This window comes from Branchiostoma floridae, chromosome 6, assembly GCF_000003815.2.
Source record: "Branchiostoma floridae strain S238N-H82 chromosome 6, Bfl_VNyyK, whole genome shotgun sequence".
NCBI classification, from domain to species: Eukaryota; Metazoa; Chordata; class Leptocardii; order Amphioxiformes; family Branchiostomatidae; genus Branchiostoma; species Branchiostoma floridae.
The window spans coordinates 2,599,271-2,625,397 of NC_049984.1; the positions used below are offsets into that span (position 1 = coordinate 2,599,271).

At 42.3% G+C, this 26,127-nt stretch overlaps 1 protein-coding gene across 1 annotated transcript in view; it reads left to right on the forward strand.

Annotated features, from left to right (window-relative positions):
- Window positions 1-26,127, forward strand: part of LOC118417451 (A disintegrin and metalloproteinase with thrombospondin motifs 16-like) — a 109,370-nt gene that overhangs the window by 81,208 nt on the left and 2,035 nt on the right. The window contains exons 14-23 of the mRNA XM_035823013.1: window positions 681-789; window positions 7,513-7,649; window positions 8,086-8,209; window positions 9,062-9,306; window positions 14,368-14,509; window positions 21,854-21,980; window positions 22,631-22,838; window positions 23,919-24,104; window positions 24,857-25,069; window positions 25,518-25,662. Coding sequence (XP_035678906.1) covers window positions 681-789; window positions 7,513-7,649; window positions 8,086-8,209; window positions 9,062-9,306; window positions 14,368-14,509; window positions 21,854-21,980; window positions 22,631-22,838; window positions 23,919-24,104; window positions 24,857-25,069; window positions 25,518-25,662 — 1,636 coding nt within the window. The remainder of the gene's footprint in view (window positions 1-680; window positions 790-7,512; window positions 7,650-8,085; window positions 8,210-9,061; window positions 9,307-14,367; window positions 14,510-21,853; window positions 21,981-22,630; window positions 22,839-23,918; window positions 24,105-24,856; window positions 25,070-25,517; window positions 25,663-26,127) is intronic.

The following is a 26,127-nucleotide window of genomic DNA, read 5'->3' on the forward strand; positions in this document are numbered from 1 at the left end:
CGCTGTTTAAGTCTTACGGAGATCAAAGGCAGTCAGCGCACAACGCCGATTCTCAAGTAATATGTGTCGTCAAGCTGATATTCAAACAAAAGCCGATCTTACTTGTTTAAAGGGACAACTTCCATATGTCCTTATGACAAGCATAGCTTGCAATGCAGAGATTTTGGCCATGTAAACTAAACAGTGTATCTACAAGTATCATCCGAAAAATTTTTGCTTCCAGAATTATTGGTAATGGTCTTTGCTATTAGGTTAGTTTGGTTGGTTGGTTGCGTTATCAATTTGCAAACAGGAGCAGTGAAACTTTCCATTGCTAAAAGTTTGTGCACACCATTTAAGTGCTATTTCATTGTTGTACATTAACCTGTACTTTGTTTCAGCATTACACTATTTACTATCATGGTAGCCGTTATTCCTTGTTCTCATATAAAGGACTGCTTTGCTGTAGAAAGAATACTGAAGCTAATGATTAGCCTACTTCTTTGTGATACTATATGAATGAATTATGTCAGCCCTTATTTTTATGTTAACTAGGATTTAAGCTTTATCCTATACCTCTATTTTGTACTTTATGTAATAGTTGTTGCCATACTTTGTACCATGTACAATTGTCGTGCAATAAAGTTCTTCTATAAACAGTAAGTATAATGACCCTTTCTCTGTGCCCCCCTCCCCCCCAGGACTGTCCCAAGGACACTCGTGACTTCCGTTCGCAGCAGTGCGCAGAGTTCAACAGCAAGCCGTTCCGCGGATGGTACTACAAGTGGAAGCCCTACACCAGAGTGGAAGGTGGGTCTATAGTAGTAGTATACAATGTAGGAATGTCTACCTTGAATCCATAAGGTGGTTCTTAGAGTTAAGGCTAGTTTGCTTTCATCCGCGGGGTTACCTATATCTGTTATATTATAAACAGGGTATTTAGGGATATAAAGTCAGCAGACAGTGGCTTCAAACTGCAATATTTTAAAGAGATATCAGTAACCAGTTTGAAACCGACATCTGTCGATCGGGCATCCCTAGATTTGCTGTTTCTAAAATCAACGGATATAGGTTACCCCACGGATAAAAGTGAACTAATATTATATCTATGACAAAAGAGGAAATCTGAGTCTAAGGGAAATGTTTGTATACTCAGTTTCATGGAGTGAATACAATTCGTTTTCCAAGCAGTCTGTTTTCATCATGACTTCTTGCTTCTTGAATTTTTTGTCTTAAACATCCAAAATACCCTTGCTCTGTCAGCAAGTGTGATGTACAGTGGATCAGGTTTTCTTGAGCAGGTGTTTCCCCTTCCTCTCCTCTCAACCTTGTTTCTTTAAGACACTCGTCCAGGCCAAGCCCAAGGTCACCTCAAGGTCACCAGCGCCCCTTCCAGGCATGCAGGTTAAGATGACCTTCCTCCTTGAAGGTTTGCACAGCTGGAAAGTCTTAGATATCGGAGGCGTTGACTCCTTAAGTTTGTGGCTGTGAGGTGATTCTGTGACAAGTCCATGTCTTGGTGATGCGAGGCACGTAATGAAGATAAATTGTGGAATTCCAGTATTCTCCGACAGCGTGTCCAGTGTTGTCTGAAAGATTTGTCTGTATGTACTTAGAAGATTTACTAAGTACAAGGTCTTCGGTCTTCATACATTTCAAAGCTGTGCAGAGCCTATACTGTAAATACAAAAATGTATGGCAGCAGAAAAGAAAACCACTGAAAAAAAAAATTAAATTCCTTGTTACTGTTAAGACAGATGTGTCAAGAGAGGTAAACTTACATAATAAGAAAAGTACTTGATCAAACTTCACGTCACTTCATGTCACCTCTGGTTGCCTCCAGCACAAGTAATTTTTTCTAAGTTCCAGCCAGTTCCTGACTTTTGTAAAGTAATCTAAAAACCTGCAAATGCTTGCAGAAATCTTGAAGATCTTCCTAGACCACCTCCAAGACAAGGTCCACTGTGGATAGATTCATTTGGACAAGTGGGGGCACTCCTGCCCATCTTTAAGGCTTCTGTTAAATAGTTGTAATCTCCACTTCAGCTGCCCTTCAGTGTGCACTGAAGCTCTTAAATCCTCCTAGTATGGCCCTAAGACATGCCCTGTCTCAAGCAGTGGTGAGGACAGTACCAATCACAACCTGAAAGGAACGACAGTGTCCTGTTTTCTGTTAAGTCAGCATTACTTCTAAGACATGCCCAAAGTCCTGAGGCATTCCTTCTGCATTTCCTTTAAGTCGTGGCAGGTTTAAGAACTTGTCAGGCCAGTGACAGCTGGAGGTGATCGGTGGGGTGGTCACTCCAGAGCAGACAGAGGTGAACCCCGAAGCTGGCATGTCGCATTCCTGAGGATTTTTCATCAGTTTATTAGACATAGTTTTGGGAATTCTAGACTTGCAAAATTCAAATGTTCAGTTTAGATATAGGGAAGATTCAACAATTGTAGGTAAATTGCATCACCAGATATGTCAAATAAGTTGATAAATTTTAATATGCCACTTCAGTGCTTATGGAGGTTAGCACTTAAGCATCCATGCATGTCACATTCCTTGAGTTTTTCCATCTCTGAGTCTATAGCTCAGTTTTTAGAATAAAGCATCAAGTTGGCAATTTTAGATGGAAGGAAAGGTCCCACATTTCGATAGACCAAAGCACATCAGATACATGCGGATGGTTTTCAAGTCACTTCAGGGCAGGGAAGGTTAAGGCCCGAACCCTGCATGTCACATTCCTCGCAGTTTTTCACTGCTTTATTGCAGAGGAGTGGTGGCAGGTTGGGGTGTTACCCAGTAGTCCGTGTCCTGTCCTGCTGGGCTGGTATCTGGGGCAGGGATGTCATGCCGAGAGCGGAGGAATAAAATAAAAAGTGTAAATGTGCAAAGCAGGTGGATTGAGATGTAAGAATTTAAAGTATTTGGGGAGTACAAGTTAGATTATGTGCCATTTGCAACCAGCAAACCATGCGCCATTGGAAGCATTAGGCTTACGCAATGTACTTTTCTGACTTCTTCACTTTTCCTGTCTATCTTTCATTTTTCATCATCATCTTTGCTTTTCTCTGCTTTTTTATCTTATCTTCCATTTGTTTCCAGTATTCAATGTCAGGATCTTGAAGCTGATTGGCAACTATAGACTATTCTTTAGTCTATATTTTGGAGATTTAGCTTTTTAAATCATTCATACAACAATTATTGCAATCAATGTAATGTTTTCAGTGCTTGTGTTAGGACTCGGACAATTTAACGGTCTAGGTGACGCAAGAAAAGGGATCTACTACAAAGTTTGTAAACTGAAGACAACATCCACTTTCTTAAGGGTTGGTGAAATACTGCCACAAAGGGTGTTCTTGTCAGCTGTGCCTTGTTTGTTTACGAGATGAAACCTGGTTTAGGAGTTTAACTGGCCATCAAGATTATCCCTTGTTTACCCAAGTAAGGAGGCTTTATTTCCTCCAAAGTAAACAGATGCTGAAAGTGTTTATCTTGGGAGAAGTTTATAAACGGAGAGGTTTGTTTACGGAGGGAGAGAGAGAGTCTTGGTCAGTTGACCTTGGGCCTTAAGTGAAGGAGACGACTTGAGGTGTTGAGTTGGCCGACAAGGCGTGCACTGAGTTTCTTTAAGAAACAAGAGGGGTGATGATGGCACCTGGAGTCATCTTGACTTCAAGTTTAACCCTTTCCATGCTGACTTCTGTAGTAATCAATCCAAATTTGGAACATATATCCACCCTCAGCTAACAGGAGGTTAAGGGATGTCTACCTTTTACCAATTTGGCAAATCAAAGTCGGGCTAGCACACCGATCAACTCGTCCTCCTTTTCTGCATTTGTCTTCTTTATCTGCAAATGTCTTCTGGATTTAATTGTGAAACTGTAACCGTGGTTCAAACAGTCTAATTGTTCTGTTGAAGGCTTCTGTCTCATCAGATGTCACATGACCCGAGGTTCCAAAAAGAGAGATGCATCATGGGAATGTCCTTGGAATGACCCTCCTGATGACAACCCTGGATGTTCTTTCAGGTTCCCTCCAGGCCAAGACTGGAGATGATTTTCTTGAGGAAATTCCTTCCTCCTTAAAGACACGTTAATGACCAACAGGTGTTCCCTCAACAGATTTACCTGGCTAGAACCTGCTGGGTGATTATCACAATTGTGACCCCTCCCCCCTCTGTCTTTCTCTGTTTTGAGTTAAGGTCATCAATTTATTTCTTTGGTTCTTAATCAATTTAAGGAGAGAGAAACAAGGTTATAGTAAAGGTTAAAGGTATTCTCCAACACAAGTCTGGTTTGAGCGGAAGCTTGACCAAAGTAAAGTTAGACCAACACCAGGTGAGTGGATGGAAATTTGGTTAGCGAGACCTTGTGATGAATAATGGTTAAACCTGACAAGCACACTGTTGTATCAACTCAGATCAACTTTCATGCAAAGGCAAGTTGTTTGGCCCAGAAACCAGAGGTACTGGGTTTGAATCCCCTGACATGCCACCAATGCCCAGCCCTTGGGAAAGACAGTTTGCATGACTTTCCTCACTCCACCCATGGGTTACCGTAATGGGTACGTGACTTCAGTTGGGAGGTAAAATGTGGTGGACAGAAAGGGTTGGGCTCTGCACTCCTATACTGTACCCGAGACATACTGGATAACATGGAACCCACAACCACTATCGCCTCAAAAGGACTGCCCTTACTTTTACCTATATCATCACACCTGACAAGACGTATGCCTGTACGGCATGGGATACTGCTCCAGACCAGGACCTACAGAAGCTACAAACCATGCAAAATCGGGCGGGAAAACTAATTCTGAAGGCTCCACACAGGACACCATCAACCGAAGTACACTCTAGGCTGGGCTGGAAGGACATTAAGGCAACACATCAGTACTACAATGCCGTACTTGTCTACAAAGCTCTGAACAGCAAACTCCCACCCTACATGCGCCAGATGTTTGTCTATTGCCGAGACCAAAGCACAAGAACAACCAGGCAAAGCACAAGTAATCAACTTGCTGTGCCAAAACCCCACCGAGAAACCTTCAGAGGAGCCATCGCCTACCGTGGACCCACCATCTGGAACGTCTACCACCGGACATACGCACAGCCCCAACTCTGGCTTCCTTTAAGAGACTCTTAAAGTAACGGGAACGGCCAAATGAACGGACTTGAATAATGTAGCAGTTTCTATCATGTATTCTGTATGTATGTAAATGTAAATGGTGTATATAGACGTATAGGACTTATAAGGACTCAAAACGATGTAACTTTATCTCTGTTATATACTTTGTCTGACCCTTGCCTCTTCCCTCATGACCTCAATGAAAAGCGGCCTGCAGGCCGATTTGAGCTTTCATGAATAAATAAAGGTTCAAACAAACAAACAAACAAACAAGTTTACCGTGACAGTCATATTTGACTGCCAAGGTTGCCGTGGCTTGAGCTTTTCTGAGAACCTTCTGGAATTCATTGCTTTCTCACTTTCGTGGCAACATTTTACACCTGGTATACTTCGAGGAAACCTGGATGAAACTTTACATCATAAAGATGGTGAGAATTCAGAGCGGAAGCATTTATCAGAGCAGCTTGTGTTAGTTAGACCACTACAGGCCCTGCCCCTATTAAACCCTTCCATGTTTCCTAGATTGGGGTCCGGACACCTGCTGGTCTGCATAAAAATTCACAGCTTGAAAAAAGTTGTTTTCAATCAGGGCCCGTCATTGGTCAGCCCTGGTTCCAGGGTTCCCATGACCTTGTGAGTAGAGGTCAGGCGGGTTGGGGTTAGAGGTCATGAAGGACAGATTGGAGCAAGGAGTCGTTAACCGCACATCGTAAATCTCACCTGGCCAAGGCCATGTGGTCTGTGTTTACTGCTTTAATTACTTTTTAAGAGCCCGTAGGGTGGGAAACAATAAATCTGAGTAGAAGTTGAGAAACTACTCACTTCAAGTTTAGAAGCCATCTTGGTCAAATGAATAAAGGAAGTTCTTTTATATCTATAGTTCCAAATTTGAAAATCTCACCTGGCCAGGGCCATGTGGTTTGTATTTACAGCTTTAATTACTTTTTAAGAGCCTTGGGGGGGGGGGGAGGAAACAATAAATTTGCCTAAAATTGAGAAACTAGTCACTTCAAATTTTAGAAAGACGCAAACATCTTGGACAAATGAAAAGAAGCACTAAATTGAAAAATCTCACCTGGCCAGAGCCATGTGGTTTGTGTTTAGAGCTAACTATAATTACTTTTTAAGAGCCCGTAGGGTGGGAAACAATAAATTTGAGAAACTTAGACTCACTTAACTTAGAAAGACACAAACATCTTGGACAAATGAATAAAGGAAGTAACAAAGTCGTTACTGAATTGAAAAATCTGACTTGGCCAAGGCAATGTTGTCTGTGTCAGCTAACTATATTTACTATTCAAGAGCCTGTAGGGGATTCAAGGAAACAATAACTAAGATTAAAAAGGCTGACTAACATATTGGACAAATGAATAAAGGAAGTTCTTTTTATGTTTGTAGTTCCAAATTGAAGAAAATCTCACCTGGCCAGGCTATGTGGTTTGTGTTTACGGCTTTCATTTTAAGAGCCTTGTGGCTTGGAACTGAAGCCTCAAATTTGTACATTGTTAAAAATTCAAAGACTTTTGGAAAGGTACAAACATGGAAAACAATATTATTGCAATAAACAAAAAATCTTTATATTTGTATATTTGTAATGGCATGATTTAAATTTCACCTAGTGGTGTGTGTTGATGGCTCACTGTAATTACCTTTTAAAGCATGACAGGTGGTTTTGGAAGCAAACTTCTCAATACATTCTCAAGATTTGGAAACTAGTAACTTGCACCTTGAAAAAATGTATGGACAAGAAAGGGAAATATCTGTTTATTTATAGCTCTAGATTGTATATAATCAACAATATGTGGCCATGTGGTTTGTGTTGAAAACTCCCTATTACCTTCTTTAACAATATAGACTAAGAACCTCTAGCTTGGGAAACAAACTTTGCAATACATTCTAAACATGGCTCAACATTCGGAAAGCAGTAACTCCAAATTTCATGTACAAAGATGCATGCACCTTGGAAAAATGAATAAACATGAAAAGGAAATATCTCTAGACATTCATAACTGTAGACTGTAAATATCAACAATATGTGGCCATGTGGTTTGTGTTGAAAACTCCCTGTTACTTTGTTAAGAGCCTGTGGCCTGGGAAACAAACTTTGCAATAAATCTGAACATGGCTCAACTCACACCTGCAGGGCAGGAAAAGTAAATTTATAACCGTCTGTCATGTATCCAATATTTCTTAAGATATTTTGTTTTTGGCAAATGATATCCCGTGGCTAAGGAAGCAGCCTGGCAATAAATCTTAACTCAAGATTATCCTTGTTAAGGCTGAAATTTATGTGCTGTTTATTTCCAGTGTCTGACCAGTGCAAGCTGTACTGCATCGCTGGAGATGGTTAGTTATCTAGTTAAGTGATGGTTAGTAAGTTAACGGTTGGTTAATAGTTTATTTTCTTGTTATTTCCAGAATCTGACCAGTGCAAGCTGTACTGCATTGCTGAAGACTTTGACTTCTTCTACGCCCTTGCCAGCAAGGTCAAGGATGGAACGCGGTGCGTGGAGGAGGGCGATCGTCTCGACGTGTGCGTGGATGGAGCTTGTGAGGTCAGGGGTCAAGTGTTTCATCTCTCTCCCGCTGCTTCTGTCCATCTATCCATCCAGCCATGCCATGTATTGTAAACAAACTATAATGGCAGACATTTTTTGTCATTCATTAAAACGAAGATCTGCAGGATTTTGCTAATCAAAGACATTTGGATGTTTCAACATAGGCAGCTCATATTTGATCAAAAGGTATAACAAACTGGCAAAAGCACAATCAGTCACATTTCGAAGAAAAAACAACAGGATTGAGAAAAGAAGATATTTGTATAGCTGTGTTGTCTGCAATAGAAAGTTGCTGTTCTTGATGCCACAACTAGTGCTGTACTTGCAATTGTTCACAGTATTAACCAACTGCTTGTTTCATGAAAGCATATCAAGCCAAAGGAAGACACAAACCTTACTCATATTGAGTGTATGTCTGTGTTGTTCTCCGTAGAAAGTGGGCTGCGACCACGTGCTTGGTTCGGACGCGACTCACGACAGCTGTGGCGTCTGTAACGGAGACAACTCCACCTGCGACTTCGTCTACGGAGAGTTCCACGACATGCCCGAAGACAACAGTGAGGATTTACTCATTTTATTGCAACTTATTGCTGTAATCATTTAAGTGACATGAGCAGAAGAACATAAAAAGTATCATAATATTGCCTTTCTGACGTCAGCCGTAGCATATGAATAAAAGCGAAATTTGCGACCTGAAAACTTTTGAAAGGATGGAAGTTCATCATCATCCAGTCATGCTGGTTGCACAAATTAAACATTTCATTTCATGAACATGAACATGAACGAACATGACTTTGTCCCTCCATCTTTCTCTATCCTCCATTGGCTTGGGCAGATCTTCCACTGGACAGCAAGCTCCTTCGCAAAGCTCTTAAGAAGTCCAAATGACATTTTTCGCCTTATCCACAGAATATGACATGTGACATGAGCAGAAGAACATAAAAAGTATCATAATATTGCGTTTCTGACGTCAGCCGTAGCATATGAATAAAAGTGAAATTTGCGACCTGAAAACTTTTGAAAGGACGGAAGTTCATCATCATCATCCAGTCATGCTGGTTGCACAAAAGAACATGACTTGTCCCTCCATCCTTCCTTCCCTATCCTTCATGCCTCCTGCCTTAGGTAGATCTTCCACTGAACAGCAAGCTCCTTCACAAAGCTGATGTAGAAAACCAAATGATATTTTCCTCCCTTATGATAATAATACATCTAGTGTCTATTTGCAGCCAGTAGGTACCCAATTTTTTTTGGTAATGATTTACGTGCTCGAGACACCTCCTTGAACACGGGACCCCCGTTTCACGTCCCTTCTGAAGGACAAATTCGTGAATTCTTGGTCGTACTACAACATATCCACAGAATATTTCCCAATTGTGACTAATCAACTTGTTTCCTTCTTGCCACAGAGTACTTCCCGATCGTGACGATCCCTCCAGGCGCCCGCAGCGTGCGAGTTGAGGAACTCAACATCTCCTCCAGCTACCTGGCCATCCGCGACCTCGAGGGGAAGTACTACCTCACCGGGGACTGGACCGTGGACTGGCCGGGCGAGTTCGACATCGGCGGGACCACCTTCCTGTACAGCAGGCCGTACAACGAGCCTGAGATGCTCACTGCGAAGGGGCCCACCAAGAAGGCAGTTGTCATCGAGGTAAGGCGTCTTATAATGTAAGACGTGTTTTACATCTGAAATCAAGCATCAGAGGAAGGAACTTGGAATCATCATGATAGTGCAGATGTATTTCTTTCAGGCTGAAATGGGAAAATGTGCAATTGCAAATCTTTGATATCATGGCTGAACTGCTCTTTTTGAGTGACAGTCATAATGGTCTATTACTCTTCTAAATTCTGACCATGTTAGTCTGAAAGTGCTAGCAATCTCCAGTCAGGGGTTACATACAGGACAGTCATACTTCCAAACTGAAATGTACAGTGAAAGCAGGAAAGTTCCAAATGGATGACTTTCTGATAAATTGTCTGGGAAAGCAGCCGGGAATTTGTGAAGTGTGTTAAAAGCCTAATTGCTCGCTTGTGTCCCAAAGCAGTGAGGAATGCAGGAGACAAAGGGTGTGTGTTTGGAAGAAGTGAGCCTGTAAAACTATCAACAAACACTTCACTCACTTAGAACTTCTACTAAACTTCAGGGATGAGTTTTGCTGATTGACAAATGATTTTGCTATTCCAGCCAAGTTTTGCTTGAGGGGAATCAGATTTGGGCCTTCAAGCAACTTATTTCGTCTAAAGAATGATCATGAGAAAGAAAAAAAAGACTCTGCTTGCAACATTGGCAGACTGTATGATCTGGATGATGAGAGAACTTTTGAAATTTTCTGCTGAACAAATATTGTGTCAAAGTCATCTGCCTGGTCCCCAAGGTCACTTCCAAGATGGCCGCCATCCATGTGTGATAGACAGGCTAACATAGTGTTAATCCCTGTATAATTGATGTCAGAGGCTGTTGTTGTAACAGTTAACTTCCTGAGCACACATTAGGACAACGTCTGAGCCGCCATCAAAGGCGTCACGTTGGTGGCTGGTGGTTTCGGCAGGCCGGCCCCGCTCAATGCCCCAGTGTTCCGCCCTTCCCCCCGTGATGGGATCATGTTCCTCTGTATATTTTTGGTTCGGACTGTCAGCCATTCACCATCTCCAAACACAAGTACACGGGGTCACGACCCTGCTCACGGCACAATAACCAACGACAGGAGATTGTGTATAACCATCGATCACCTGAACGTGTGTGTAAACCGCCCCTCCAGGAGGTGAGGAAGGAAGTTTACCGAGAAGAGGGGGGGGGGGGTCTGTGGATGTACTTGCCTCATTCCTCGCAAAGATGCCATTGGCATTGTGTACAGTATTTGACTTTTCTGTCTTAATTTCTGCAAAATTTGTTGGCATAACTCTACAAGTTGTTGATGGTTTGTGATGATATTTTGTATGTGGGTGGAAGTTTACATGGAAGAGGGGGGGTCTATGGAATCAGATTTACTTGCCTCATTCCTGCAAAGATGCCATTGGCATGGGGTATTTGACTTCTCTGTCTTTATTTCTGCAAAAATGGTCGGCAAAACTCAAGAAGTTAGTGATGGTTTGTGATGATATTTGGTATATGTGGGTGGATCTTTGGCCCTGCTTAGAGGAATTCAGTTAACATTGTTACATATGGTAGAGGACCATAGTTGCCGTACATCGTACCAGTTACAATTGTTGTGCAAAAAAGTTCTTCTTCTATAAACATGGGACCATTAGAAAATCAACTAGTTTATATAGACAAGATCTTCAGGATTTGCAGTTTCCAGTGCTCCGATGTAAAGGTACACCGGTTGCTGTTTAAGTCACTCATATTGAGTATGACATGGAGCTAAGAAAATCTGCAAGCTTTTGCAATTTCAAACTTCCCAAGGAAGCAGTATCACCTTTAGTCTTTAAACATTTGTGTTCCTGACTCCTCAAGGATTTGATGTTTCCACAGCAAAGCCAAACAACATGGTGGAGAAATGTAAAGATTTATTTTGGAGGGGGTCCTGTGAGGGCAGACGGGTGGTCCGCCCTTTTACATGTGGTTGGGTCTGGCAGTCAGGTGGTCCTTGGGGTTCACTGCAGTAGGGCAGTGTACCAAAACATTACGAGTTAAGGAACCGGTCCGGACCTGTACCTGACAAATTTGACAAAGTAACCAGTGGTCTTCCAATGATGAAGGAAAATGGCTCGATCCTTCTTCAGATGGTTGGGTCTTGCAGTCAGGTGGTCCTTGGCGGGGTTCACTGCAGTAGGTTACAGTACCTAAACGTAACAAGTTTAGGAACCAGTCCAGAGGTCCGGACCTGTGCCGACCAATTTGACAAAGTAACCAGTGGTCTTCCAATGATGAAGGAAAATGTCTCGATCCTTCTTCAGACAGTTAAGCCTTGCAGTCAGATGGTCCTGTTTTGTTTCGTCAATCACGGTGACACTCCAGTCTGTTACTGTGTTAGTCATCTTGCTCTCCAAACTCCAAAGTAAAGAGGACCTGACTAAGCTTTAATTAAGATGGAACACCTAATTTGCGTTGCGTACAGTTCAGTCTGATATTTAGACTGTCAGTTTCCAACTCAGTTGCTCACTGTTCCTCACACATTCTGATGATACCTTAAATGTTCCTGAAAAAGTTTCCTGGGACAGCAAATAAGGGAAGGTCTCTATAATAAGAAAATTCTCACAATTAAAGTTTACCTTCCAAAGGCCAACCCCACCTGTTTTCCAAATAGCATGGCTGCTCTCCGGGGCCTGTTTAGACGTTTTCACGACAGATTTGATACATTTTGTGTTCCCAACTTTAGTAACTAGGGGAGTTTTGAAGTCTTGTTTGCTGCATCTTAGTTCTCATACAAATGCAAACTAATGAAAAGAATTTCCCCAAATAATGCCTCCTCCTTTTTATAAGGTTTACAGGTTATAGATTCAGAAATTAGTAATTTTGCAGGCAACTTAATCCCTCTGCTGTCATCCAGACTTGTCTTGGCTGACCTATAAGTGTAGCAAACCTTGGCATCAAACAGTCCTGTATTAGTTTATCTCCAAGTACACTGTTGACTCTACAGAAGGAACACTTGTAGATATTTTGATTCTAAACTTCCGTGTTTTCCTCTCAAGTAGGGCCTGGCAATGAGCAGTACCAGGCTCAACTTTCTGGTTATCCAGGATTTCCAAGAACAACTGACCTACCAAACAGACCATGTTTATGTAGGCTCTTGAGAGGGCTTGGCGGTGTTTTGAAAATTGTTTTGAGTGACGTTCCTTTCTTTTGCGTACAGTGACAAGTTATACAAGTACGGCAGTTTGCTTAGTACAATGTTTATGTAAAGAAACCACAAAGGATGAAAGTTAGGTTGTAGAAAGAAGTGATTAAAAGTTTGAAAACAAGGCTAGTTCAAGGCTAGGAGAAAGAAAACATTTTCAAAAGCAATGAATTCAAACTGGATTCTTTACGTAGAGACTCGAGCACAAGTTGGAGGTACTGTAGCTTAGATTTAAAGTCTATATGAACATGTGTGATTTTCCTTTCAACTAAATTGTAGGGAATTTCTCTATGTAAGGGAAGACATCTGCACCTTTTGTAAATACAGGTGCTTCTCAAATGGCTGCAGCGATGCCGGGAAAGGCTCAGTTTGGGTAAATATTTGAGTTCATTCTCTAAACAGAAAAGTTTGACATGATTTGTGCCGGCAATATTGTGATACCGAGGCAAACAAGAGCGCAGGGCTGCAGCTTTCACGCCGGAGTATTTATAGCACAACTGTTTCTCCTGTGCAGTAAAACTAACAGGAATAAATGTCAGCGTGTCGGACTTGCTCCCATAAATATTTCCCGAGTGTTTCCTTCTTTTTTCCGTCACTGAAAGACACAAGGCAGCGGCATCTGAAGTACCTGTCATGTGTGTCGGGGCTCAGACTAACTTCTAACAAAGACCAGGCAGAGTTTGGATATACGATAGCCAGCTATCAAGACAACATGGCTTCTCTGTTAGGATCTGTATGCTTGTCATCTGCAGTTTATAAGAAGGCTGCTAGGAGGACTGTCATTGCTGGCATCTTTCATGACTCCTTGACATATTTCTTGGAGCTAGATCCAGTCTTTCTCAAAGGCTTCTTTCCCTCTGTATTTCCCCATAAGTAAAAGAGGGTCTCCTTGGGGTGTTCCAACAATGGTTAACACTGACTTCAGAAGAGCACCCTATGATATCATGCTGAAATCAAGGCAACAACGCAGAGTTTGGTCGTCTATGAATTATGTGAATTACAAATTACAGGAAATCAAAATAGGCTTCCTATACATATACATCTTACAGAAAAGAGCATGCAGACCCTCTAAAAAGGATTCATTGGGAACTTCCTAAGCCAGAATCCTGACACAAAACTCCACCACAGCCAGTGAAATAATAAACTCCTTGCCACGTGTAATCCCCTCCTGAAGAGGCAGCGTTGAGAGGCGGGTTAGGGCTGAGACTGACGAGTGTTTATAAAAATGACAGGACGTCAAACAACGGCCTATACACGTTAAAGATGGAGACATGCTGGCCAATTTTCCTGATAGCGCTCCTCGAAGAGCTGGTGCTCGGATGTTGTCAGCAAAGATTTACAAACGGAAGCAGGCTCTGTACAATGTCAGAATATGCAAACATATCTTGAGAACAACTGTTACAGTACATTTCTAATACGTTTGTCATTTGTGATTCGTACCAAAGTTTCCAATATACATTTGGCACATTTTCCATTTGCATCTAGAGTTGAGATACCAGCATTAAAGATTCACTTGATAAATTGTAGTAATGACTTAACTTTTAGTACAAATCTTTATTGTATATGCTGCAGGAATAGCATAGAATCCAAGTCCTTTCTTTGTAAGTGCCAGGCTGTTTCGTGTATCATTTTCATGTATTATTAAAGGGAAAGGCACAAAATACACCATTCTTCCTCACATCACAAGCTGCCACCGAAAAATCAAGACAATAGCCCGTCAAGGTCAGAAGATACAAATAAAGGAAGTTCTGCTGCAGTACCAATGTCACATACTAGGGTGCCCAAAGTTGTCTTCTCAACATCTTACATACCAAATATCTTCAGACACAGACACACACACAGACACCAAAAAAATATATCTCCACAGGCACTTTTCAAGGAGATAAATATCTTGAGAGGTTTCTAAGACAGTGTTTTTCCCCTCCCACCTGTAGCTGCTGGTGCAAGGTGAGAACAAGGGCGTGGCGTACACCTACACGGTTCCGAAGCCGGCGAACGAGACGGAGAAGGAACCGGTGCCGAGCTACTACACCTGGAGCGCCGTGACGTCGCAGTGTTCCGCATCGTGCGGGGGAGGTGAGCAGGGCTCGTGGTTACTTGTTTATTTCATCCATTCATCAAATGGCCAAGATCAAGTGGTCAGGAGTAATCTCCAAGCAGATCCTACAATGGCATAAGCTGGCCAAGGAGTGTAGTCAGCCAAGAGGTGTCCATTTGCCATGTAGCGAAACACACTCCTAAGCCGGCTTCACTTCTCTGCCAGCTTTTGGATACTATATTATGCTACCGTAGGATCTGCTTGGAGATTAGTCAGGTGTTGAATACCTGTCAATTCTGGCAAGATGTAGTTTCCAGGTGCCTGACATCAGTTGGGGAGGTGAAAAGGCAACAGGAGGAGAGAGCTGGGCCCTGTCTTCCAATATTGTGCCCTAGACACAGTGTATAAAACTGCCCCTACGTCCTCAAAAAAATACTATGGGACTGCCTTAAGTTTATCTTTTTCATTTGTCCCAAGCCCTCAGATCATAGGACAGGAATCAATGAGTTATGATAAACAAAGAGATTTTTGATACTGATAGATGTTACGATATTAGTGTATCATGAAGCAACATGTAAAGCAACTGTAAAGCAACATGCAGCATTCTTCTTTACATGTACACTGGTCTCTCAAAAGACAAAGTCACCAAATAGGAGACTACATATGGAGTCACATTAACATTAGACACTCCTTGACACAGCTATGATTTTTGTTCTTACGCATTTTCAATGTAGGCAAAAAGATTCAACATGATGTTTATCAGTTGCAAGCAAACATTTATTTTGGAAGACTTTTTGCTGTGCATTATAGCTTCAGCAGGCTGGTCGGATACAATTCAAACTGTCCAACACTGATATAAAAGGCATGCCAAGATCAATCCCTTTGATATCAAATTCTCTAAATAAACTGTAGTGATAGAATGGCACAGGAAGTGCGATATAAAAGCACAGTTTAATGAAAACAGTTCCGACCAAACCTTTTGTCGAAATGTCTCTAACGGAAATCACCCCATTAACCCGATGGGGTCACGTCTCCGCCCAGACCTCTGCTGTTTTTTCTGGTCCATATTTACACAACAAGCCCCGTTCATAGGTGATTATTTACACGAGAAACCTGCTCGGAACATCCGTCGTCACCTGTTGGCTCGACTCGTGCCGATTGTTCGGCGAACGCGCCGAAACGCGGTCGTAGCGAACAGCACAATGGACCGACTGTGTGCCTTGGACAAAACGGCACGACGACAATCCCTTTTTCTTGTCGTGTTTTCATATTTTCTGTCAGCACTCCGGGAGTGGGTGCTGTTTGGGGGATGCCATCGCGCACAAACAGGGAGGGGGGGGGGACAATGCGGGACCTGTTCCGCCGTTTGTGTCCACCAAATGGCCCTTTTCACTGCTTAAGTGAGACCCGTTATTACAGAAGGTTGCCACACGGACAGGGCTGTCACTTTGTTTAGGGTTTGCGGTAAGAAAGGTGCATGTGGTTGGTCTGAGGAATAAAAAGGAAATGATCTTGTGCTCAATTCTATCATTTTATTTTGTGTGACCACACACAGTAAAATGTTCGGAAAGACATTTGAAATTGATAAAGTCAAATCTACCCGGAAAGACTACACAGGGGACCGATAAAATCCGGTCTTTGTGGACAGGTGGCCACTGTAGTATAGATAGGATCCTTCAATGGGATAATTATTTAAGAGACCACCAAAAAGTGGTCACAATGACCAATTGGTCACAGGTCCTTAAATGTAGTGTTCACTAGACTAAGTATGAATTTGACTGTAAATTTGTCCAAAATCTGAACTTTCTCGCCAGTTAGGATGTACATGTAGTTGGTTTAGATTATCTAAGAGACTACCAAAAAGTGGAATCACAAAGACCATCTGCTCACAGGTCCTTATGTGGTGCTCACTAATATACTGTAGCTTTGACTGTTAATATGTCTAAAATCTTTCTCGCCAGCTTGGCTGTTAGATGGTTTGAAATCGAAGATCATGAACTACTATTCCCCCCACACATTTGTTCCACACACAGTTAAGTTACCTGACAAATCTACTCACACACCCCTCCAGTAACCGCACCCCCCTGCCATGTGTCTGTGTTTGTTGTGGTTTGCGGGGTTTGCCCCAAACAGGAGTATTGTTCACAGTAAGCCGAGTAGTGTTTGGTTTTCCTGTCCGGCGGCTGGCGGTAATACAAGAAGTCCTGACTTTCCCCTTTCTGACAGCAAAAAGCAACGTGTTCCTCAGTATTTGTCGGTTGATGTTCTTACTAAGAAAACTTTTTAGGATTACTTTTAGCAAAGTTCAGGATAACTTTTACCAAGTTTAGCAAAAAAATCCTTTTTTCAACCTTAATTTCACTTTAATGCAGTGGAACTCATTGTCATAAAACACAATACCGGTAGAAAACTCCTCATAAAATACAGGCTACAGGGAGTGAAAAATGCAGGACTGGTGTGTCAAGTAGTGTAGAGTGAGCTTATTATCTAATGTTGACTGAATATTTTCCTTTAGACATGCATGTACCTTTACCATTGTAAAAAAATTTCTTATTTCTTCATATACCTGAAATTTTCTTTACTCTGTAAGATATATGGTCAACAATTCAAGAAAGATATAACTGAGAAGAAGTTAACTTCAGAGGTCAGAGTTTTCAAGCCCTTCACCTGGCCCCTTCCTCAAGGGCAAAGGGTCAAAGTGATCAGTGCCCCCCTCCCACAGCACACCATTTGTCCAAACATCCCTTTATCACCCCAAGTAGTTTTTTCTAAATGTTCCTTAATTCCTGTTTGGTAAACAATGGGTCATTTGTCCCGGACAAGGACTGTCTCAAGTCCCACGGGCAGTTCCTTAAAGGAGTTGTCCGGATGTCTTTGTGCCTGTTGAGACGAAGCAGTTAATCTGTCGTCTGATGATGTTGTGACAACAGGAAGGAATGCAGGCACCTGTCATGGCGGCAGCGGACACCCAATACCTCCTTAGCGTACCTAATTAACGAAGGTTAGGTGATCTGTGGGGGAAAAAAAGGAAAGTGTTTGCTCAGCTGACCTCACCTGTGGGGAACACCTGCCCCTAGAACAGGTGAAAACCTCGCTCCGCTGAGGTGGCAACTTTTCAGAGTCAAACTTTGAGGTCACGTTTCGTTTCCATGTCTGTGTAGAGGCAGCTGACAAATTGGGCCAAACAAGACAGGAATCCGTGATATGTTGTTGCCTGGCAACTCGTCAGGTGTGGGGATGCGAGAGTGAGGAGACGGAGCTAGCGGTTGTGGGCTTGCCTCAAAGAACTCGATAAAAAATGCAAAAGAACAGAAATATGAAGGAGCTTATAAATTGCCAGGTACACAAATGAAGTTTAGACATCCAGAAAGGAAATGTTTTAGTTTTGTAAACGGTCAGACGTTTCAGACTGGGAAAGTCACCATCAGTGTCACTAATGGAAGACAAGGGATGCTGTCTGAAACATGTGACAGTCTACAAAACTTATTAACATTTGCTTGAGCATACTTTTGTATTGCGTGTAGATTGCAAGGTTTCAAAATTCTGACATGACTGCAAACCTTCAAGTTCAAGTAGTGGTGTCGTTTTCAAGATGTTCCCTCAATGTTAGTAATTAGTAGGAGAATGGTTTATTTCTTGCTCTCTGACAGCCAAGATGTGTCTCAAGATATGATAAAAATTTGAAGATAATTTGTTGCTTTTTTTAAGAAAAGGCCTATGAACTCTCTCCCCTTCCTCAGCAGCCATCTGCACAGCTCCTGCGATGTTTTCCCCCACAGGAAGTGGCAAACTGCGTCGCCACACTGCTAACGTTTGTGCCCGGTGTTGTACATTTGTTTTCACGGACAAACACCGAGCATTGGCCGGACATGTGCGACAGATGGGCTGATCGCCTGGACAAATTTCTGTCCAAATTCTGCCTTAGGCCACACCAATTTGATTTGTTGGTTCACGGATTTAAAAAAAAATGCTTAACTGAAAAAAAAAACATCATGAAAACAAAGCCAGAGGACCAGTGCCTTCAGGTGCACTCAGGTTTATGGAGTGGACATGTTCATATTCAAGTTTTCCTACCTGCCTGTTGCATTTGTGATGTCTGCTTGGTATATTTTCAATTTGAAAAATCCCTGAACCAACATATTTGAATTGGTGTGGCCTAAGGAGAGATAGATTTTCAGTATTTTAGAAAAGAAAATCTCCTGAGATTCTTAAAAGGCTAACTTCAACTGACGAACCAAAAGGCAGGAAAGGATGTTAAAAACTTGCTTTCTGCAAAAAGCTGCATTTTTTGAAAGCTTTGTACTTGGTTTCAAAAGCTATTAATAGAAGAAGTGGGCCAAAAGACTCCCTTAAATGATAAACATTTGGGTGTTGTTCTTGTTGTCCAATATTTGAACACAATTAGCTAAGTTTAGGCCGTGCTACCGTTAGTTTGAAAATGAGGGGGGGCAAACTCATTGCTCAAGCCGGCGGCTCAGAAGCCTGGAGGAGGCTGGCAGGCTAAACCATTTTTAAATGAGGCCACAACAAATCATTTCCTTGGTTGTCAGACATTCAAAAAGTAAAGTAAATTTGCAAGAGGTCAAGGTGATAACAGGGTTTGGAGGTCAGTTCAGTTCAGTCCCTCCAGATGACTCTGTCACGCATGACACTGACAGATGTGATCATGAGGTCCCTGTCTTGTAGACCAACATCCTTCTCTATCAACCTCCTAAGGGTCTGGGAAGGATTGGGAGGAAAACTTAAATCCTAGTTAATGCATATTCACTCTATGAAACTGTGTATTCCTTAGGGTATAGACTTTCCTCTGTTTTTATGTTGGGTTTTTAAGGTCAGCAACATGTTTTTGAAATCCTTGAACCAAAGAATTGAATCATTGTGGCCTAATCCAGTTCACCAGTTCAGAGGATTTTATGTTAGAAACAACCAAGTAAAAGGGGATATACTTAGACTTTATAGAGCTGAAGAAAATCCAAACTTCCTCCCGTGACACCTTAAGACTTTGTAAACCGTTGAGCACGTACAAGCCTGAAGACCTACCAGACAGTTTACACAGCAGCACTTCAGTTTACGTTTCAGCCTCCTTTGAAGCGGCTTTGAAGACAGTGTATCTCTCAGAAGTGCATCCCTCGAGAGGGACATGTCTGTGTCTTGAGAAGCCGAGAAGTTTTCCTTAGCCGGTACTCCAGAAAGACACACCTGCATCACTTCTGAAGGTTACAAACTGAAGACGTCTGGAGAAAAAACAACACCTTGTCTCTGTTTGTATATATACATAAGGCCTTGCACATATAATTACATGTATCACACCTGATTTTAACACGTTTCCACAAAAAAATTTACTTTTAGTGGTGGTCACTTGCACAGGTTTGACTGTATATCAATGGCCAGGTGGTACTTACATAAATGTATGTAGAGGTGGTCACCTGTACAGGTTTGACTGTATATCAATGGCCAGGTGGTACTTAATGTAGAGGTGGTCAATTGCGCAGGTTTTATCGTATACTGACAAAGACCTGCTAGGGTTCACTGGTCCTGTTGCTCCCACGTGTGCATAGAAAAATCGCATTAAGCTATACTGAACACACATGATGTCAGACTTCAGGAACTTTTTTCTATATAGAGGTAACCCCCATGGGTAGAGTAGGGGTAAAGGGTTGTGTGGTGTGTAAACCAGAGGTGGCACTATCCTCTCTCTCTGTGGTGAACGGAGCTTGTAGCTGTGCTACCAGGTGTATACAAGAAACCTCAGCCAGCAACAGAAAAACAGATTATGTCATAGTTCAGGAACTTCTTTAAAATTCTTATTGAGGAAGGTATGGGTGGGATTACCCCTTCTTTGGTTGTTTGAGTTTGACTGTAGTTCTTATACCATGTGAATGGAGAAGTCTTGGCAAGCACTGCCAACACAATTGATGTGACTGTCATATTTGTAAAGGGATCTTTTTCATGTTGAGGAAAACCCCCTAAGGGCTACAGTGTGTATCCAGAAAGCTCTGAGCACTTAATGCTGCCTTTCTAGTCTCTTGTGGACAAAATGCTGCTCTGTTTAACTGCGGTTGTGGCTGTGTATGGGGTAATCAAGGTCAGCAACAGATTATGTCATAGTTTAGGAACTTTTTCCAGTGTTTAGGGAACCCCCATGCCAAGGGTGTGTGTCGAAGGGTCATGTGGGTTGTAAATGTAAGGCCGCACCATCTTTTATTCTAAGCCAATAGCTCTGCATGTGTGTCCGAAGGGCTCAAAGTCAGCAATAGAAAACAGCTGATGTCATAGTGAAGGAACTTTTTGAATGTTTAGGGAACCCCCATGCAGAGGGTACAGGTGGCGGGGTCATGTGATGGGCGGGCTCCACCAATTCACTACCTTGGTTCTCATCTTGGACATTTTGAATCAAAATCTAGCAACAGGTCAAGATGAAACAGAGAGTATTTTCTAGAGTAAAGTATACACTTTTCAAAATTTAAAATGTGCTTCAAGTTGTTTCCAAAGTCTAGGTGTGTACTTAATGTGAGCTTCTTGCTCAGTTGAATGGGAAAAGGACTTCCTGAAACTATTTTCATCATTCTTTTACTTGGGGAATTGATTGAACAGGTATGGCCTAAAGGTGGTGTACTGCTCTCCCCTCTCCTTGCCTCAGTAACCCCAGACAAAACAACAGGCTGGACAGGAGAGGGGGGGTGGGGGGGTCACAAGAGCAACAAATTACTACATCCTCCTGGAATGTGCGACTCACCTGGCCGCCTCACCTGGAGAGGGTCAGGGGTCGTTAAGGGGTTTATAGGTAAACAGTAGCATTGTGGGTATACATCAACAGGTGTCAATCACGGCTGAGTTCTGAAGTTTTGGGGAAGAGACTTTTTCTGGATTTAGAGCTTGAGGTTTTAGATTGATTGGGTTTTGTGGTATCAACTGTCAAGAGGAATTTTCAGCATTTGGAGTCGCTGCTGTGCAATCTTTACTTTCTTTAAATCATTAGATCACATTTCACGTCTTGATGTCACATAAACCTTAAACATGATCAGGAAACAATACCTCATCCTTAAAAGCTCTAACAGGACATCGAGGGCACCTATCACATTTTTGTGGAAGTACAGGAACCATTTGTTTTTTTTTTCCCTGAATGAAAAGCCTGAATACTGACAGGCAAGGGGGACTGTTTTAGAAGAGACAAAAAAGTTGACTTATTTTTCTTTTCTTTTGTGTATTGCAACAATGGGACCACATTTTTACCTACATCTCCCACCAACTTACTTCTGTGCCCAGAAGTGGTATAGCATAGATCAAACTCATTAGAAAAAGTCTGTAAGCATCAAGATGCAATTTTTGTTATAGAAAGGACAACAAGCTAAGCATATTTTTGTGTTCTTTTCTCTGTGCAGGTACCCTTGTTACTACAGCCCAGTGCCTGTGGGACCTGTCACGACAAGTGGACGACTCGTTCTGTGACCAGACCACCAAGCCGAGCACAGGGACCCACCAGTGCAACATGGACCCCTGCCCTCCACGGTTTGTACACTTCTTACCTCTCATCTTAAGGAACTTGACATTCATCCTAAGGAACTTACCTGTCATCTTAAGAAAGTTACCACCATCTTAAAAGATTAAGACACTTCCCTGTCATCTTAAGACACTTGACTCTCACATTAGTAAGAGACTTACCTGTCATCTTAAGAAATTCAGTTGTCATCTTAAGAAATTTACCTGTCATCTTAAGAAATTTACCTGTCATCTTAAGAATCTTACCTGTCACATTGTCCCTTGTCCTGTTTTCACCAATATTCCCTCCCTGTGCTACATGTAATTCCCTAATCAAGTCATAAAAACTTGACCTCTTCTTTGCTCGAGCTGCAGAGTTTCTCCTTCTGCTTTCATTGCGTTTTGCTGTTGTACGCCGTGTTCATTTGATCATGAGAATATCCCAAATCCATATATATATGTGGATGCTGCAGGTTAAGGAACAAGTAGTTGATTTAAGGTGATGGTGAACTGAATTCAATGATGTTGAAGTTACAATTTTTGTTTCCTTTCAGATTCGATCTTTCTCAGTAAACAGAAAGGGATGATTTGCCTAAAGTGAACACGGTTTAGTAATATACAATCTAAAAATTTAATGATGAAACTTTTTAAAATGAATCTTTATCTTTTTCCCGCTATAGCTGGATTGCGGGAGAGTGGGGGACGTGCTCTAAGTCGTGCGGAGGAGGGAAGCAGGCCCGTCCGGTCAACTGCACGCGGAAAACATCCTCGCAGGAACAGGAACCGGTCGACCCAACCGGCTGCAAGAACCAGCCGAAACCGTACAGCGAGCGGAACTGCAACATGCAGGAGTGCCCACCGCAATGGGTGGCTGGGGACTGGAGCGAGGTAGGCTGCGCAATGCTGCCATCTAGCAGTTTGTGTGTGAAGTGCATGTTTAACACTAGTGACTACAGTAGTTCCATACAGCGAGCGGAACTGCAACATGCAGGAGTGCCCACCCCAGTGGGTGGCTGGGGACTGGAGCGAGGTAGGCTGCGCAGCATTGCCATCTAGCAGTTTGGGTATGAAGTGCATGTTGCCAAACTTTGTTGAAACAGTTGATAAGTTTGCTTAACAATCATCGGAGTTTTCTATTAGCACATCCTGTGCCATGAAGCCTCTAAACGGTACTGAAATGTGTCAGGTTTTACCTTACATACATTTACATGTTGTATTTTACACTACATTGTACTAATACTATTTTATGTTGCCTACTCCTTTGTATATCGGATTTCTTCCTTAACTAACATCATTATATAGCCTGTGCTTGAGTCAGATTCTTTTAAAGATACAACCTCACAAAGAACTGGAGCCATCTGTCATTTTCGTGTTATTTCTCATGCGTTATATATATTGTATATCTTGTATGTTTTCACTATGGGCCAGTTGGGGGCTGGAATAAAGAATAAATGGTGATAATAACAACAAATGGAAATGAACCTCTACTGTCTCCCTCCCCCAGTGTTCGAAGAAGTGCGGGCACGGGTTCTAGATCTGTTTTTCTCCTCTTCTTTCCCCAGTGTTCAAGTTTGGCAGTGGATTTTGACTGTCCGCAGGCTTGAATAGTTTGTTGACAACAGATGTCAAACTACTGTAAATGCAGAAATGTTCGCGGTTTTCGCAATGGCTGCTTTACCGCGAACTTAAAACCACTGTGAACATTTTTCCATTATAGTATGAGACTACAGACTATGGGGCTACCGCGAACTTAAAACCACCACGAAATGTCCATTTTCCCACTACTGCGAAAGTAAATCCCAGCAAACTTAAATGCTTCTCATCTTGTCTCCCTTCCCTGTAGTGTTCGAAGAAGTGCCACCAAGTTTAGCAATGGATTTTGACTATCCGTAGGCTTGAATAGTTTCTTGACAACAGGGAATTCACTACAATATCAAACCAACTTCCCATCTTGCCTCCCTCCCCCAGTGTTCTAAGAAGTGCGGGCACGGGTTCCAGACACGAGAGGTGGAGTGCAAGAGCAGGCGGCAGGACCAGTCTTACGTCATCATGCCAGACTCCCTCTGCAAGTACCAGATGAAGCCCAAGATCCGCCAGCACTGCTCCAAGAAGTGTTCCCGCAAGATGATGTGGTTCATCTCTGCCTGGAGCCAGGTACGCACCTTCCTCCTTAACCCTCGTCCTGCCGGGGGAGTCCTTAACTCATACCAATTTAATTTGTTGGTTCATGGATTTTACAAAAAATATGCTTAACTAGAAAAAAGATTGAGCCAGCGGGTACTACAGAGGATGGTACCCAGGCTTTGGTGCTAGATGTCAACTAGTTATGCAAGGGTCAAATTCCAAACCACTGCCCAAAATATGTACAGATTATGCTCATAACTATATTTCTTAAGTTTTGAGTGGTGTTTTCTTCTCGTTTATGTCTTACTTTTCATTCCCGCTTGGGCACCGGTTGGGGAATGTGACTCTGGCATCAGAAAGAAGGTTAAGATTTGGAAACAATAGTTGTTCCACGTCAGTATGGTTACATCACCTGCATGGAGTTTGGATTAAGCATGCCATCTGCATGACTAACAAAATTGAAATGCATCTATGTTTGTTATTGCTAGATACAGTTTGGACTGTGATTCCAACAGTTAATTATGGACAAAGATTAATGGCTGTTCATCTAACAAAGTATACATTGATGTTCTGTAACCACAAAGGTAACACTTGCTGTAGTTTTGGGTATTGGAGCACAATGATCTACTGAAACAGACAAGCATGAAATGTTGCTTTATCGTTGGACAATCCCCCCACCCACAGCATCAATGGTTCACCCCCTCCCTTGAGAGTATCATTGGTTAACCAACTCCCCACAGCATCGTTGGTTAACCCCCGTCCCCTCCTCCTGTCTCCTCCAGTGCTCGGTATCTTGTGGCGAGGGAGTTCGCAAACGCTTGCTCAAGTGCGCCACCAAGGACTCGAACGGCTGGTACCGGCAGTTCCCCGAACGGCGCTGCTCGCACTTGAAGCGGCCGCCTGTGCAGCTCGAGGAAAAGTGCGTGAAGCCAAAGTGTCCGAAGAACCGGACGCAGGAGTCCTTGCCGAAGTGGTACACTGGGAAGTGGTCGACGGTACGCATGCTTGATAATGAACCTGGCCTTGTGCATACACACAGCATGTCGAGTTTGTTAAGGAAGCATTTTGGTGTGAAGTGGGAACTAACTGAGTTAACTCTGTCATGCCTTTTGCTTGTTGATAAACAGAATTGAAAATAAAAGCAATTTTGCATAGATGGACAATAATAGAATGCAGGAGAAAGATTATAACAGAACCAAAGAACATCTACTAAAATCTTGCAGATTAAAAAACTTGAAATCTGAATAGCAACTCCAATATATGAACTTTCAAGTTAAGATATCTTCATTGGACTTTCCAAGGAAGCGGACTTATGTGTATGGAGTAAGTCCAATTTGTTGAGTAGGAATCAAAGTTTAAGTTTATTCTGTGTTGGTAGAATGACTTCTACCAACACAGATGAACTTTTGAGTTAAGATATCTTAACCTTGCCTTGTTCTGCAGTGTTCGAAGGAGTGCGGCGGGGGCCTTCAGCAGAGACTCGTGCACTGCATCGATGCCAGCCGCGGAAGCCGAGCCAACGGCTGTCCTGACAAGTCCAAACCTCCCACCTCCAGGCAGTGCAACCTGGACCCCTGTCCTGAGGAGGGTAAGGGGGAATTCTGGTTTTCTTTTGATAAATATTAGAGATACCACAAAACTACTGAAGAAGATCACATTCAAGAAATTCAATCACTTGTTCCTTGGTCTAGGGGCTATACCCACAGAAGTCTGTTTTCTTTTTGATAAATATTAAAGCGGCAGCAGGGACAGCTGAAGAAGATAAAAGACTTTGTACCAGACAGAAAACAGATCTCTTCCAAAATTCAATCACATGCTCCTTGGGCTTTCCAAAGAAAGATACACCAAATAGCAGTTACTCAAGCAACTGGGATTTTTTTTTTCAAAATCATATAAAAACATATCCAGTTGCCTGTGTAAATGCTATTTAGTGCATCATATTACCTGGATGTCTAACGTTTTTGCTCCCAAGGAAGTTGCAAGGAAATAACAGTGATGATAATATTTTTCGTTTGTATGGTGAAAGGATAATGGTACTACTGGTAGATTCTAT